The sequence below is a fragment of the Dryas octopetala genome, chromosome 4 (genome assembly GCF_963921425.1).
Source record: "Dryas octopetala chromosome 4, drDryOcto1.1, whole genome shotgun sequence".
Taxonomy (NCBI): Eukaryota; Viridiplantae; Streptophyta; class Magnoliopsida; order Rosales; family Rosaceae; genus Dryas; species Dryas octopetala.
Genome location: NC_141369.1, coordinates 23956880 through 23972230, shown reverse-complemented (window position 1 = coordinate 23972230; position 15351 = coordinate 23956880). Strand labels below are relative to the sequence as shown.

General features: G+C 39.7%; 3 protein-coding genes across 3 annotated transcripts; 1 reads left to right on the top strand and 2 right to left on the bottom strand.

Annotated features, from left to right (window-relative positions):
• The first annotated feature begins 817 nt into the window (after positions 1-817).
• Positions 818-3756, top strand: LOC147288574 (putative receptor-like protein kinase At4g39110). The gene has a single exon (XM_086239363.1). The coding sequence runs from the start codon at positions 940-942 to the stop codon at positions 3574-3576; it is 2637 nt and encodes an 878-aa protein (XP_086095489.1). The 5' UTR covers positions 818-939; the 3' UTR covers positions 3577-3756.
• A 2579-nt stretch (positions 3757-6335) lies between these two features.
• Positions 6336-8232, bottom strand: CXE18 (carboxyesterase 18). Its single transcript, XM_086239367.1, has one exon. The coding sequence runs from the start codon at positions 7846-7848 to the stop codon at positions 6835-6837; it is 1014 nt and encodes a 337-aa protein (XP_086095493.1). The 5' UTR covers positions 7849-8232; the 3' UTR covers positions 6336-6834.
• Positions 8233-9198: 966 nt separating this feature from the next.
• LOC147288572 (uncharacterized) lies at positions 9199-13200 on the bottom strand. Its single transcript, XM_086241134.1, has 6 exons — positions 13036-13200; positions 12677-12960; positions 11288-12594; positions 10095-10511; positions 9772-10001; positions 9199-9653 (listed from the first exon to the last, which is right to left on the bottom strand). The coding sequence occupies exons 2-6, from the start codon at positions 12847-12849 to the stop codon at positions 9402-9404; spliced, it is 2379 nt and encodes a 792-aa protein (XP_086097260.1). The 5' UTR covers positions 12850-12960; positions 13036-13200; the 3' UTR covers positions 9199-9401.
• Positions 13201-15351: the final 2151 nt, after the last annotated feature.

Genomic DNA, 15351 nt, shown 5'->3' with positions numbered 1-15351 from the left:
GAAAGACAGTGCAGTCGTAACAGCACTTTACCTTCAAACTAGTGGCCTTAAGACAATGAAAATCAGATGGTACGTGAAAACCATTAAGAAAATTTGTTAGGAGAGAGAGAGAGAGAGAAAAAAAAAAAAGATTAGAAGGCGTGTGGGAAGAACAAAGCTGGTATCTAAGCCACAAACTTGTTCTGGGGTTTGGAGGATGAAGATTGAAGAAAGATATGTACACATACATTTCAATATTAATATATAACAGACTGAAACTGGAATTTGGTTCTCTTATATATGCATTAATTCCTCTCTTTCTTACTTTGCCAACTTCACACTCCTCGATCAATTTCTGCTGAACTACTCATAGTGGGAGATCGACCATTTTATGGGTTGCAATGAAATAAGACTTATAAGACTAACTCGCGTGCCATTCATTTTTATTAAAGAAAAAATACACAAGATGATTAGTCGAGGTGATACAAATAAGGATACTTAATTATCTTACGTAATTTTAGTGTCTAGGCCAAACTAGCACAGGTAGATTCTATGAGCTCCTAGTCCTCTCAAAGCCTGCATGCATAAAAACCTTCCTTTGGCTGCAAATTTCATAGGGAAAGAGAGAGGCAGAAAAATGGTTTGACCAATTCAAAGTTGGTCCAACAGTTTATGGCCGTTAATTCTTTTTTCTGAAAGTGCTAAAAAAAGAGATGAAAACCAACACAACTTCCACAGCAAAGATCTTAAGTTGCCCACAAAGCTTGCCTGATTCTTGGGAATTCACAGCCTTTGTGGGTTGTCACACCCCTTTCGTCCACTTATAACCAAGAAAAATAGTAACAAACCCATTCAAAAGAGCAGAAAAAATAAATTTAGCAATTACAGATTTCTACAGACCCTTTTTGAAGAACATTTGGCAAGTCGTTCCTGCTGAAACCTCCTCCTCATCCAGGAGGGATGGAGATAGAAAAAAAACGACCCCAATCAAAATCCAATCTTTTTCTATCTTCCTTGCCATCATCCCCATTCTCATCCTCACCGATGGCGATCCTCCTGGTCCTTCTCTTCGCCTTCCTCGCCACCACCCCGGCTTCCGTCGTCTCCGGCGGAGGCCCGGCAGCCTTCACTCCCCAAGACAACTTCCTCATCGATTGTGGCGCGACGAAGCAGGCGACTCTCCCGGACGGGAGATCCTTCAAGACCGAAGCAGACATAGCGCAACTGTTGAAGGCAGACGACGACAACAAGGTCTCCGTTGACAAAGCCGACGTGCCTTCCCCTTTGTACTTAACAACAAGAATATTCAAGAGCGACGCCACGTACACGTTCCACATGGGGCACCCCGGGTGGCATTGGGTTCGCCTCCATTTCTACCCTCTAAGCAACTCGGTCTTCAACCTCCAGGAGGCCACCTTCAATGTCATGACGGACAACTACACTCTACTCCATAGCTTCAATGTCAACGACAACATGTACAAGAACAACACCAACCAAGTCATCTTCAAGGAGTACCTCATCAACGTAACCCAACAACAATTCTCCATCAAGTTCTCCCCCATGAAGAACTCTGCGGCGTTCATCAATGCCATCGAGGTGGTTTCAGCCCCTGACTATCTCATCATGGACGCGGGCAACAACCTCCTGCCCGTGTCCGAGTTTCAAGGGCTGTCCGGCTTTGGATACGAAACAATGTACCGGGTGAACATGGGAGGACCCCTGGTGACCTCGGCCAATGACACATTGGGGAGGACTTGGGTGCCCGATGACAAGTACCGTAAGAACCAAAACCTGGCCAAGAGCAGCGTCATCGACCCCAACAGCGTGAAGTACCCCGATAAGGTGACCCCACAGATCGCGCCGCCGTCTGTGTACGCCACCGTGATTGAGATGGCCAATTCCCAAATGAAAAACCCGAATTTCAACATCACTTGGAACTTTGAGGCAGAGAACGCATTTGGGTATTTGGTTCGGCTGCATTTCTGTGACATTGTGAGCAAAACGCTTGGGAACCTCTACTTCAATGTGTACATCAATGGGCACATAGCGATAAGTGATTTGGATTTGTCACGCATTGTGCAAGGATTGGCCGTACCGTACTACAAGGACATTGTGGTAAATTCGTCGTTGATTGAAGACGGCAGGCTTAATATCCAGGTGGGTCCGACGAAAATGGAGAATGGTGCTCCCAACGCGATTTTGAACGGCCTGGAGGTTCTGAAAATAAGCAATTCGGTGAACAGTTTGGACGGAGAGTTCGGCGTGGACGGGGAAGAGAAGAAGAAGGGGACGGGGGTCCACCGCGCGGTGGCTGCAGTGGGGTTCGGTCTGATGTTCGGGGCTTTCGTGGGGCTTGGAGCGATGGTGATAAAGTGGAAGAAGAGGCCTCAGGACTGGCAGAAGAGGAACAGCTTCTCTTCTTGGTTGCTTCCTGTGCACGCAGGAGACAGTAGCAGCTTCATGTCAAGTAAGAACTCCATGTCCAACAAGAGCGGCTTGTACAACTCCAGCATGGGCCTCGGCCGCTACTTCTCTTTCGCGGAGCTCCAGGAAGCCACCAACAATTTCGACTCCACCAAGATCATCGGCGTTGGGGGCTTTGGCAATGTGTACCTGGGTGTCATTGACGACGGGACCAGCGTGGCCGTGAAGCGAGGAAACCCGCAATCCGAACAGGGCATTACGGAGTTCCAAACGGAGATTCAGATGCTGTCCAAGCTCAGGCACAGGCATTTGGTGTCCCTCATTGGCTACTGTGACGAAAACTCCGAGATGATCCTGGTTTACGAGTACATGTCCAATGGGCCTTTCAGGGACCATCTCTATGGCAAGAACTTGCCACCCTTGTCTTGGAAGAAGAGGCTTGAGATCTGTATTGGCTCCGCGCGTGGCCTTCATTACCTCCACACGGGAACAGCACAAGGCATCATTCATCGCGATGTCAAGACAACCAACATTTTGCTTGATGACCATTTCACTGCCAAGGTTGCCGATTTCGGCCTCTCCAAAGATGCCCAAATGGGACAAAACCACGTCAGCACTGCGGTCAAGGGAAGTTTCGGCTACTTGGACCCGGAGTACTTCAGGAGGCAACAATTGACTGAAAAATCCGACGTCTACTCGTTTGGAGTGGTGTTGTTGGAGGCACTCTGCGCTCGCCCCGCTATCAATCCTGCACTCCCAAGAGAGCAAGTCAACTTGGCTGACTGGGGAATGCAGTGGAAGAGGAAGGGCTTGCTCGAAAAGATCCTCGATCCTCATCTCCTCGGAAACATCAACCCCGAATCCATGAACAAGTTTGGTGAGGCTGCTGAGAAGTGTTTGGCAGAGCATGGTGTGGACAGGCCTTCCATGGGAGATGTGCTGTGGAACTTGGAGTATGCTCTGCAGCTTCAAGAGGCTTTCACTCAAGGCAAGCCTGAAGATGAGGACACCCCTTCTACCACTCAGGCTGTGCCACCCCCTCCTCCCGCTGCTGCCCCGGCTACTATCCTCGAAGAGAAGGATGACCGTCCACCTCAACAACTTCAGACCACCATCAATGACCAATCAGGAACTGCAGTCTTTGCTCAATTTTCGAATCTAAATGGTAGGTAATAAATTCTAAAATTTCGTGAAAGCTGCTCTGGTTCAAGTGTAATATATGCATATGAGGAGGAACCAAAACTATTTCTAGCTAGCCATGGTGCCTTTTATCTACTTTTGCTTTGGTTTCATGGTCACAAAAAAATTCTGTATGTTTATACAATATCATGCTAATGCTGTGAGGAATGTATGCATGTACCATTAATCCTAAACCCTAAAACGTATTATAGTGTATATTTTTGTAATTTTATCTAGTATAGATGCAAATTAGACTTTGAATATATTTGTGAATGTGAATGAATGTCTTGTGTGAGAATGAGGACCAGACAGAAATTAAGGCCAATAAATACGATGGATGATCACTCGCAGATGTATATAGAGGCGAACGGAATCCAACTTCTTACGCAACAAAAATTTCTTCATTAATTTTCACCCAGCAATGTAGTTTATCCATTTATATTTTTCTGAATATTTAGTTGGATAAAATGTCTCAAAGAGGCCGGCTGAGATATATAGGCAATTTCTTGTATTTCTTTCGCGCCCATAAATAAAATTTCTTGGATCCGCATGCAACAGCGTGATCGACCTTGCTGCAATCACAAAGAGCAAAGGAAAATCTTAGCAATAAATTAATTTTTACCAAGAAAAGGAAGTTAAATGCTATGGTCATATATGATGCAAACAAGACCCAAAATTGGACTTGGTCTAATTGGCAAAGAATCAAATGCTAAAATGGAACACTTCGAACAAGCATATATCGATCTCTTTGAACCCCTACGTTACCTTCATCCAATAAAACGATTTGTCAACAATCTAGATAATTGGTTGGTACATGGTGGGTTTGCATACGTCCTATTGTCAACTCCGTGCAGATCTATGAGATCGAATTTGATATTTAGCCTAAATTCATTGCAATATCTGACAGTCGACAATTCTTCATTTTCAGTCGCAATTACTTGTCCTTGTATGGTTGAGAGATCCAATCAGTATTTTTGGTATTTTTAGACATTTGGTTTATCCAATGTGAGACTAATGGCTCACACTTCCCATCACGTGAACTCCTCTTTTAGGTGATTATACACGTGGATAAAGGATCCATTTTTAAGATGACTGGAAGTCTTCATTTGTGGTACTTTTAAATGCAGCCATGTTGGCTCTAATACCATATTATACATATTCATATTAAAAGCTTAAACTATTAGGGGTGGGGAATCCAAAGAATATTTATGGCTTTATTAAACTATTAGGTATGGGGAGTGGTATTAGAGCATTTACAATGCATGGCTAAATGCTATGCTATATGCTAAATATAACAAAATTGATAAAAAAGCTCATTACAATGACATAGCTAAATTTAGCATTTGATATGCTATTGCTAAATTTTTTACTATATATAGCAAAAAATTTAGCAATTGCTATTGAGAAACTCAAAAAAAAAGTTGGCCTACCATTTGAAAAGTATGGGTAAAGAAAAAATAAAAAACCAAGTGAAAGAAAGTGATTGGTTGAAAAAGTGTTGGGTCCCACGAGGAGAAAGAGAGGACAGGATATTCGATCACATGAATGAAAAATGTTGCAGCAAGAGGCATGAAGATGAGCAACTGTCATGAGTTGATTGGTCATGTATTCAAATTTTACAATTTTTAAATTTAACTTTGACATGAAAAATACTAAAATATTAATTTAGATATTAAAATAATAATATTAAAATATATTTAATATTGGGCTCATATTAAAAATCTCATTAAAATATTTACAATGATATAATTATTAAAATAATTTAATATATTAAATTTAATTTATAAGGATATATATGAATATATTAAAAATATAAACATATTAACATATAACTATAGCTTTTAAGTCATTAGAGTAAAAAATACAAAATTTATTACTAAATGCTAAAAGTCATGCTAAAAGTCATGCTAAATATAGCATATAGCATGACATTGAGCAAAAAGCCATTATACATGCTCTTAACCTATCCCCTTAGGGTGGGGCCCTGTAGTGATTCGCGGGCCGGAGAATTTTTAGGGACTAATGAAATGGACCCTCCTCCACCCACTCATATTGCAGTCCTGGTGCTCCTGGACCAAATTGTTGATTGAGAATGGATACAAATGAAAGAGAGTTGGAAGTGTAAAGGATAAGGTGAAAATACTTTTTGGATTAAGTGCTATAATTAAAAAATAAATTTTAAAAATTAACCTTTTTTATGTTTTTATTAAAGGCTTTCAACAAATTTTTTTAAAATTTAAAAACCCAACCCTCAAGTAGGACTTAAGTTCTCATCAAATAATGCTCAAAACTCCCAAAGTAATACATAGTAAGGTTGAGCACGACTCGAAGGGATTTGAGCACTTCTTGATGAAAACTCGAATACTACTCGAAGTTAGATTTTTAAATAATTTTTAAAAATATTGTTGAGATTCTTTAAATATAACAAATTATGGCTAGTTTTAAAATTTTAAAAATTAAATCACATTATCTAATAGGGCATGGACACATCAATTATCATATTATGTGATCTATCAAATGTGGTCATTTCAACATTCCTTAGTGATATGGTTATCAAATTTGTCTTCAATGTAAGATGAAAAATGCAAAATTAATGTGAGATGTGGGTGAGCTCTATGCTCATGAGCGCTCTCTCACATTTTGCATATTTTCTGTATTTAAATTGCAGATGAAATAAAACCTCTTTTTTTTTTTTTTTTTGTCAAAAAAAGACAATGCATTAAAAGAACCCATAAGGCACTAAAAAATATAAAGCTAGGGTTCAAAGTCCATCATAACAACACAAATAACTAACAAAACAAATAAAACCTTAAGTTATCTAAGTGGTCCAAGTGTTTACAGCCAAATATGAAATATCACAACTCAACTTAAACTCAATCCCTATGGACCCTATACCTGAGGTACCCGGTGCTCCATGACTAACAAGCTAGTTTAACAAGGTACGCTGTCGTACGCATGTCTCTTCATGACTTTTAAATCTAAACCCTCCATGCAGAATCCAAAAGCTCATAGTACGTACAACACGTCAGCATGATCACTTAACCCACCAAACATGGATTGTCTATGACATGCTTGTAGTGATGTTCAGGCCGCGTATTATACGTGAGCGGTGACAGCACACGAAGACAGACCAATGAGAGGACAGGGAATACATACATAGAAACAGTCACAAAACAACTGTTGGAATTCCAAAACCCCAGAAACTAGTAGAAATTAAAAGCTTACACAAGACTTGCATGCAAAAATTGCAAATTAGATAGAAGCAACGAAATCTTTGACTTGGGAAAGCAGTTGGTTCGACTCCGGCAATTCCGGAAAAATGTAGAAGGCGTGGACCATGCTTGGATACTCGATTAGCTTAGCCTGCTTCCCGGATTTCTTCAACCAATCACAGTACCTCCTCTGCCAGTCCTGCAGCGGATCCAATCCCCCAACGAAAACAACCGTAGCCGGATACTCCAGCCCCGAAATGTCCACCGCGTTCGGCCCACTCACGTTCACCACCTCGTGGTCCCGGTCCGACCCCGCCGGCAGAAAAGCCTTCCAGAGCCAATCGGTTCTGGCCACCGACACCAGAGGCGCGTGCGCCAGTCGGATCTCCGACTCTGTCCGCTCCTCTCCCCCGAAAAACGGTTGAATCGAAATCAACCCCACCAGCTTCACATTTCGGAGTTTATTGGCCTCGCGGCACGTGCGCACCGCCACGTGGTGGGCCAGGTTGGCGCCGGCGGAGTCACCGGCCAAGAACGTTCGAGAACGGTCCGCGATCTCAGGTAGCACGGCGTCGTTTCGGTCAAGGAAGGAAACGACGTCGAATCCGTCCTCGTATTGGCAGGGGTAGCAGTGCTCGGGGGAGAGGCGGTAGTTGACGGAGACGACGACGGCGGGGATTCGGCGGGCGAACTTGCGGCAAACGGCGTCGTACGCGAGGTTGGCCGGGTTGAGGAAGCTGAAGCCGCCGCCGTGGAAGAATACGACAACTGGTAGAGAAGAGGACGACGTCGTACTAGGGACGAAGAGGCGGAACCAGAGATCGCGGTTGGGGTCCACGGTGACGTCGGAGGTGGTAACGCCTTTGACTGGCGCTGTGGGGTTGGCGGAGGAGCGGAAGTCGAGGAGGTTGAGGAGACGGCGGTTGATGGTGCCGTTTGGGCGGCGACACGTGTCCGTGACTTTTGACAGGACCATCAACGATATGCGAGTCCTCCACGGCAGAGGGGAAGTAGATGGTGGTGGTTGCGAATGCGACGCCGTTTTGGATGCCATTCGAATATTCGGTCGTCAGTAGGAAGCAAAAAGAAACTGCCTGCGGTTTTCTGCTTTTCGGCTTTGCTTTCGTAAATAAGAACTGTGAGACTGTTGAGTGTTGAGTCTTTGTTTGCACCCAACAACCAACTGTCCAAGTGGGGCCCGCAGTTTCTATGTCGTTTTTACTTTTGTTAGGTCGTTATGTCTACGCGTTCGTGATGTGGTGGGCAGCAATTAAATGTGGTAGGTTTTAGGTTAAGCTACTTCCGCGTTTTGTCGTTGGGCCGTAAATTGGGTCGGATTTGCTTTCTGGTAGGAAAGGCTCCGATCTCTTTGCCTCTGTAGATTTGCATCATTATGAAAAGGGTGGGGGAGGGATAGTTCAAATCAATAATGACAAATCTAAATAATAAAAATATTAAATGAATGAGACAATTATTATTTTTGTATTTAAACCGACAATCTGTTGAAAGAATTTTTATGTGAATAGACTGTTAATAAAACAATTGATATGTACAAATTAAAACTTAATGTTGTACCTTCCCAAGTTCCTAGCGTTGATTGGAGAGCAATACAGTTGTAGAGACCAAAGAAAAAGTAAAGAATTGATGAAGGACTACTGGACTAATGAGGGTTGGTAGAGACTAGAGAGTATTGTTATTCTTAATTGTAGGTAGAATGACAGTATAGACGTACAAAAAATTAATAATAATACAGAGTTAAAGACAATGAGAGTTGAGTAGACTAATTGAGAAATAAGGGTTGGTAAAAAATGAGAAGAGTAGATTATAGGTTCAATTCTTGGTAGATGTTCATTTCAAGTGTTATGGGTAGAATGAGTGAACTGTAAATTTTACAATGACAAATTTATTACTGTATAAATTATGGTGAATGTGAATAGATAAAGCTTGAAATCCTCCCCCAACCAAATAGACCAAGATTCCCTTGTAATTTTTGCTTACAACGCGTAGATGGATGTTACGCATACTGCAGAGCCAAGTGTTATTTAAAAGCTACGATTCTCAGCACGTGTCAACTGCTTAATTGGGTCCTTCCCTTTCATTTTATTTTTTGGACTGAGGTTGAAAATGGGCTCTGTGACTGGTCCATCAGTTACGGTCGAGCCTATTAGCTGGACTAGGTTGGGCCTAGTTAAGCCTATTAGCAGGACTAGGTTGGTCCACCAGAACATGTAGAGTCATTACCCAACAAAATCACCACAGTAAATTTGTTGTTACCTACCTACATACCCACCACACAAAATTTCCCATCAAAGTAATTTGTTAGAGGAAAGGAATGATACCACCATTGAATTTTCGACCAACAAAATATTGTAACATTATGACTTACCGATATAGCAGGAAAGGCGCGTGGGGACACCATTGAATTTTCAATCCATACACTTTCCCAAATTTAATTTGCTTTATCAAACATCTATAACTAGATTATTTGGGCTATGAATACCATTCTGTTTTCTTTGATGGCCCATATAATTATGATGCCTGGGTGAAAATGCTACTGGTACTAATTTGTGGAGACAAAAACACAGAAAAAAGGCTAATATATACTAACTAACATGGAAATAACAAGAAGGAAGGATCTACATGAATCTTTCGGTGCACAAAATGTATCTTGTTTAACTTATTGTGACACCACACTAGTTGCTCTGTTGTTATACTCGACATGTTTAAAACCCTCGATACTAATTTCATGTCAACTTGAGAGAAGAAGTAGAGATGATCACTGCCGTCTTCTTCATGCTTTTGAAATCTCCTTAGTATGCAGTTCCCACTCCTCAACAGCTCCTTGAGCCTCTTCTCCTTCTGCAATACTCCAAAGTAAAACAAGTTTCATGGTTAAGCCAAACATCAGTAATATATAGGACAATATAATGCATAACAATATAACATATCAAATTGTCCGATAAAGAACAAAATAGACCTTTTGAAGATTTGTTTGGACTTCCGTTAAAAGCTTCAAATCCGAGTCTTGAAGTTGTGCCCTTGTGCCTCTTTGACAAGCAATAGTGGTATTAGCATATTTATCAGCTCGAATGAATCTCCAAATGGTCCTAATTGATTCTTCCAATATCTCCACTAGAATGTCACTTGTAATTGCACTATCATCTTTGCCTTTTCTTCTTGCTTTCTTTCTGTCTTTCAAATTGTCCTCTGCAATGCAATACACAAAGTTTGTATTAGTCTCTCTAAATCAATCTTCAACATCCCTAAATAAACGCTACTTAATTTAATTAAAGTTGTCACCTCTAATCACTGGAACTTGAAGAAGATTGCGCATAACATATCGATTCTTCACATAATTTTCAACCCTTGGCCCTTGAAAAGATTCATTCTCTACAAATCTGTGCATGAGCACTTGGAACTGTTGAAATTCGCCTGCAACTTCATTATATGGACGTATTCCATATAAGTCAGATTCCCAAAGCTCGAAGGCCTTCTCATACTGCCATTGAAGGAATTCCCAAGAAAGGCACAACTGCCCAACATAAACCACTTCCAAATCACTATGTAATTCTTTAATGAACTTAACCATTGGGTCAGAATCTGAATCCTTCTTGCGTTTGCATCTCCAAAAGTTCTGTGAAAGAAAGGATGTGATTGCAGGAGTTGAGGATTTGCTGCTTGAAAATGATTTAAGTGGGTCCTTGGACTGCAGAAAATCTGTACATGAATTTTCATGAAAACAAAAAGATACAAATAAACAGCGAGCAGATGTAATTGGCCACATACACATTTAGCATAACCCAAAAGCCAATATAATTAATAATCACACAGAAACTTTTCATGTGGACATGAATTTTCGGAGCTTGTCTTCATAAAAGAAACAAGCTAAGAAATAGTGGAGCATTAAAGCAATTCTATAATTAGACTGGTGGGAGCTAAGATTAGCATGCTTATATGGTGCTAAAAATTATAATGAATAATAGATATGAACCTTTTAACTTTTAGAATCGACCATAAATTAAGGAGAATGGGGTGGCTCTATGCACTATTATGTGCATATCCCACTAGGCCACTAGTATGTAATTGGTACTTCAGACTATTTAAACAGCTACACATGCAAAAGCGCCTTTTGGAAGTGCTGACATTTGAGAACCATGAAAGGGATGCAGTGCTCTAATTAGTTCAGTATATGGACTTTAATGTAATAATCACTCTTAATGCTTGGGAGCTGAGCAGGTTCATGCTTGTCCCATGATCAACTAACAAGATTTGGTGGGTCCTAACTTGATAAAACCACCTAAAGTGGGTTGGGTTAATCATGCCAATTGATTGAATAGATTAGTGCAGTTAGAACATCTCTTTTGAATTATGATCAGGTGTTTCAACAAACATGAAATGAAAAACTGGGGAAGAAAACACAAACACAAAATGTGACTTTGAAGAAATCAAAATTAAAGGAAATTAATAAAGAAGTTTGATAAAAAGTGACTGACCTATTGCATATAACTTCTGGTAATTCAAAATATCGAATTTTCGCATTCGTTCTCTGTAACTCTTGTAGAACTTGTGAAGTTCACTCATTCGGTCTCCATGTTGGTATTTTTCATCAATCTTCCATGGCTTCAAATCTTCCATATTTGGGGACTCAGATTCTTCAAGAATGGTGGGCAGACCAGTAGCTCTGACTTTCTTGAGCTCCATTTTCAACTGCTCTATCAATTCTTGATGTTCCCACAATGTTTCCAATGTGTTTGAATCCTCAGAATCAGTAGCTGACAGATTATGACCACTGGGTTTTGCAGAATTTTCTAAACCATCCACTGGCTTTTCTTCGTTGGCACTGAAACCTTCAGGGTTGGAGCTGTTGGGGTTGTGATTATGATCATTCCCAGGCAATTCTTCTAGCTCTCGAAGTTGTTCCACATTCTCTTCTTCTTCATCAAAACCATCAGGTTCATACCCAATATCAAAATTCTGCAAGTCAATCCCTTCCAAAGTACCAAGTTGATCTCTGTCCACAAAATCTGTTTCTGACAAAAGCCCAGAACTGGGGGAACCAATATATTGACTCATAACTGAGAACTCATGGCTTGAACAAATAGAATCTGAATCAAAATCTGAACCAACAAAGTCCTTCTCTGACAGAAACCTATCTTCTTGAGAAGAAACTTTCTCGGCCACAGCATCGTTTTCCTGACTCTCCAACTGCTCGTTCTCCGAATGAGGATCTTCTATGACTGATTTCTTCTCTGCCTCCACTTCCTTGCATCCACCATCTTCAGAATGCTGAGGAATTTCTTCATGAACACTTGCTTCTGTAAGCAACTGCTTAAAATCTACAGAACCACCAATAGACTTGCCAGCATACACTTCTTTGACAGTAAAGCTTGAAACTTTAGCTTCTTCCCTGAAACAACTAACATTCTTTTGGGCTTCAAATTCATACTTGCTGCTGCTGCTTGTGACTTCTGGTTCCTCCCGGAACTCATACTCTTTGTTGTTTGCTGGTGAAGCCATAGCCGAGATAGCAGAGTCACCATTAGGATTCCCTTTATTGATTCTACTTAATATTTCCTTAGTCTGGAACTCAAATTTAAAAACAAAATTTGGCTTCGAAGTCTCTGTATCATCATCAATATCATAAAATTCTGAATCATCGTCACTCTTCGAAGTCTCAGAATCAGCCTTCTTGGGCAGAGCTACTGGCTCAATAGGACTCGATTCCATATGATTGCTTTCTTCGGAAAGAGTGCTCGAACAACAGGAATTGTTCAACTTAAAACTTTCGTCTTTATAAAATCTGCAAGAGAAAAGAGAAAAAAAGAGATGTTATTGAATGTTAAAAATCTGAATTTGCGAAACCCAACTAGGGATTTTAATACCTGACGAAGATTTTCCTGCAGAAAAATCGGAACAGAGCAAGCAAAAAGGAGGAGACAGAGACGGTGAAAGAGCCAGAACACAAAGCCATCTTTCTGAGAAAAATCCAATTGGCAGAACCCATATTCACCAAATCAAAGTGGGTATTTAGTGCACACTTGTTTTGGGCACCCATCAGTGAAATCCATCAATCGCTTTATTTCAGTTTGAAGCAAAAAAAAACAGAGCAGTTCATGCACGCTCTGATTTCCACGTTGAATATTTCAAGCAAGAATGGACTTAGCACCTGTAAAAAAAGAGAAATTCATGCAAAATTGGGAATGGGTGCATGGAATGAGATTTAAGGAGGTTGAAATCTGACCTAATCAGGGAGATTAAAGAGGGATTGGGAGCAAAATTTTAGGGTAGAAAAGAACATGTCAGCGACTTGGGTTGAAGTTGAACTATTCTTTGGTTGCTTAGAGCCTTGGAATTCTGAGGAGTGAGGACCGTTATTTGATTGACTGACATTCACTTTTGCCTTCTGTTTCCTATGCACCAAAGGAAATTGAGAAAGAAAATTGGGTGAAATTGAAAGCTTACGCATTTAGAAATTTTTCTTCTTTCAATTATTTCTTAGTCATTCATGCCCCTTAACGGCTTAACCTAATGGGAAACCATTGCTCATCTACATACTTTCCTTAAATTGACAATCCTTGATTCCTAAATAATTAGCCGGTCAAAATTGAAGGTTACGATGTTTTTTCTCTTCTCAGTTTATTATTTATTTATAATTAAGTTAGAAGGATTTTTAATAGACCATTTAGATTAAAAACTAATGTTATTTGAGAAATAAAGTTATCTAATCTATGGTACGATTACTCAATGATACAGTGTTATACATTATTTTATTTAAAAATTATAATATTTACTTGAAATAAAAATACATGTTAGTATTTTATAAGGAATTGCATTATATACACAGCATGACTATGACTGCTCTATTAAAAAAATTCTCGTTGTATTGTGCTATAAGTGGTGGAAATCAGAAAAATACCCACTAAATGACATGTAAGTAGATACTGTTCCATGTCCTTAGACAACCCAAGAAAAGATGAGGAGGATACGAAAAAGAGAGACCTAGTTTTTGGTTTTTGCATGTTTTTAATAGGTAGAGATACTAATTAATATGGGATCGGAATTCCCAAGAAAATAAAAGGAAACCTTTTTCCTACCTTTATTGACAAAGACTAAAGCCGTGTAAGATGTAAAATAACATATAAATTGCAAGCACCCACCCAGCAACCAATTCTTATGTGGGTTTTCTGCTCAACTTAATTTTCGGGTTCATGTTTATGGCTGAAAGTGAAATAAGGTGAGTACTGACTCACTCAGAAGAAGAGTGACACAGAGCACATTCGTACAAATATTAAAAGAATTAATTTTTGTGTTCGAGGATGCCAACAATTCTTATATATGCATAAACTATAAACTAAGTTAGCCTAGCATTTAAATCATTATTTTGAAGTATAGATTTACGTTAATATATGATACAAGCAAGCACATTGGAAAGGGCAATGGGCAATGAGCAAAGCGCAATGGCTTGTCACCTTGCTGTACATGTGTTGGGTATTCCATCCACATCAACCAAAGCTAAACAATAGGACAAGCCAAGCTCATCGATCTATTGTTTTGACACATTTAAATGGTGGGCACATATAATACATTGAGACTTTCCTCTGTTTGGCTAGCTAGTGAGAATTTGTTTAGCTAGCTAGTGAGCAGTTTTAATTTTTCAATAACTACAAAACTACTATTGTATGTTTATTAGATGTTTATTAGTATAGACACCGATATTGGAAAAAAAAAATATAAACAGATTTTTAAACGAAACTGAAAATATATATATATTTTAAGCAAATATATATATGAAATTCGGTCCAATTATATGTTTGCTAATGAGTCATGGAGTCACAATTACTATATATATATATATATATATGTAACCATTACTTAAAAGTTAATGCTTCCAGCATCACCACCATGAGAATTAATAAATAATACGTAGAATTCTGGTTTGAGATCTAAATCCTATACTGAATTCTGGTTGGTGATACTGTAAAAATATGATGATTCCAAAATGGGTGTTTGAGCAAACACAAAATATCAGCTAAATTGGACCAGACTAACTAAAATGCACTTTGACAAAAAAGAAGAAGCTAAAATGCACAAGTTTGGCAGATATACAATGCAGATATTAGAATATGCAGCCGCAGTCTTAATAAATAAGTTAATAGCGTGTCGGCTATGGTACTAATACTGTCACACACGTATTGCTGCGTTCACAGAGAAAATGCATGACATCCATAAGTCAAAGTTGTCAAACACAAAGAATTAATAAGAGGTTTCTTAAGGGTCTTAGTTTTCATACCTTCCCACTTCACAAAATTCTTTTTTAATTCCTCATTGTCAGCACGAGATGGAGAGTTGGAGACACCGAGACACCCACACGGCCACACCTCTCTCTCTCTGCTTGTGTTCCAACTCTAAAGTCTCTAACTTGTAGTGGGACAAGAACAACTCCACCTTTTTTTTATTTCCAAGTTTCTACACATGGTCAAAACTCAAACGTCAAAACAATCCTTCTTCTAGATCTCTATCTAGCGGCCAAAAAAAAAAAAAAATTCTCTATCTACAT

Bases quoted from the DNA above. Each gene is read 5' to 3' on its own strand.
- CXE18 (XM_086239367.1), bottom strand. From the start codon at position 7,848: ATGGCATCCAAAACGGCGTCGCATTCGCAACCACCACCATCTACTTCC.
- LOC147288574 (XM_086239363.1), top strand. From the start codon at position 940: ATGGAGATAGAAAAAAAACGACCCCAATCAAAATCCAATCTTTTTCTA.
- LOC147288572 (XM_086241134.1), bottom strand. From the start codon at position 12,849: ATGGGTGCCCAAAACAAGTGTGCACTAAATACCCACTTTGATTTGGTG. The intron at 10,512-11,287 runs GTCAGTCACTTT...ATTCATGTACAG, and splicing joins CCAGAAGTTATATGCAATAG to ATTTTCTGCAGTCCAAGGAC. The intron at 10,002-10,094 runs GTGACAACTTTA...ATTGCATTGCAG, and splicing joins TCAAGTTCCAGTGATTAGAG to AGGACAATTTGAAAGACAGA.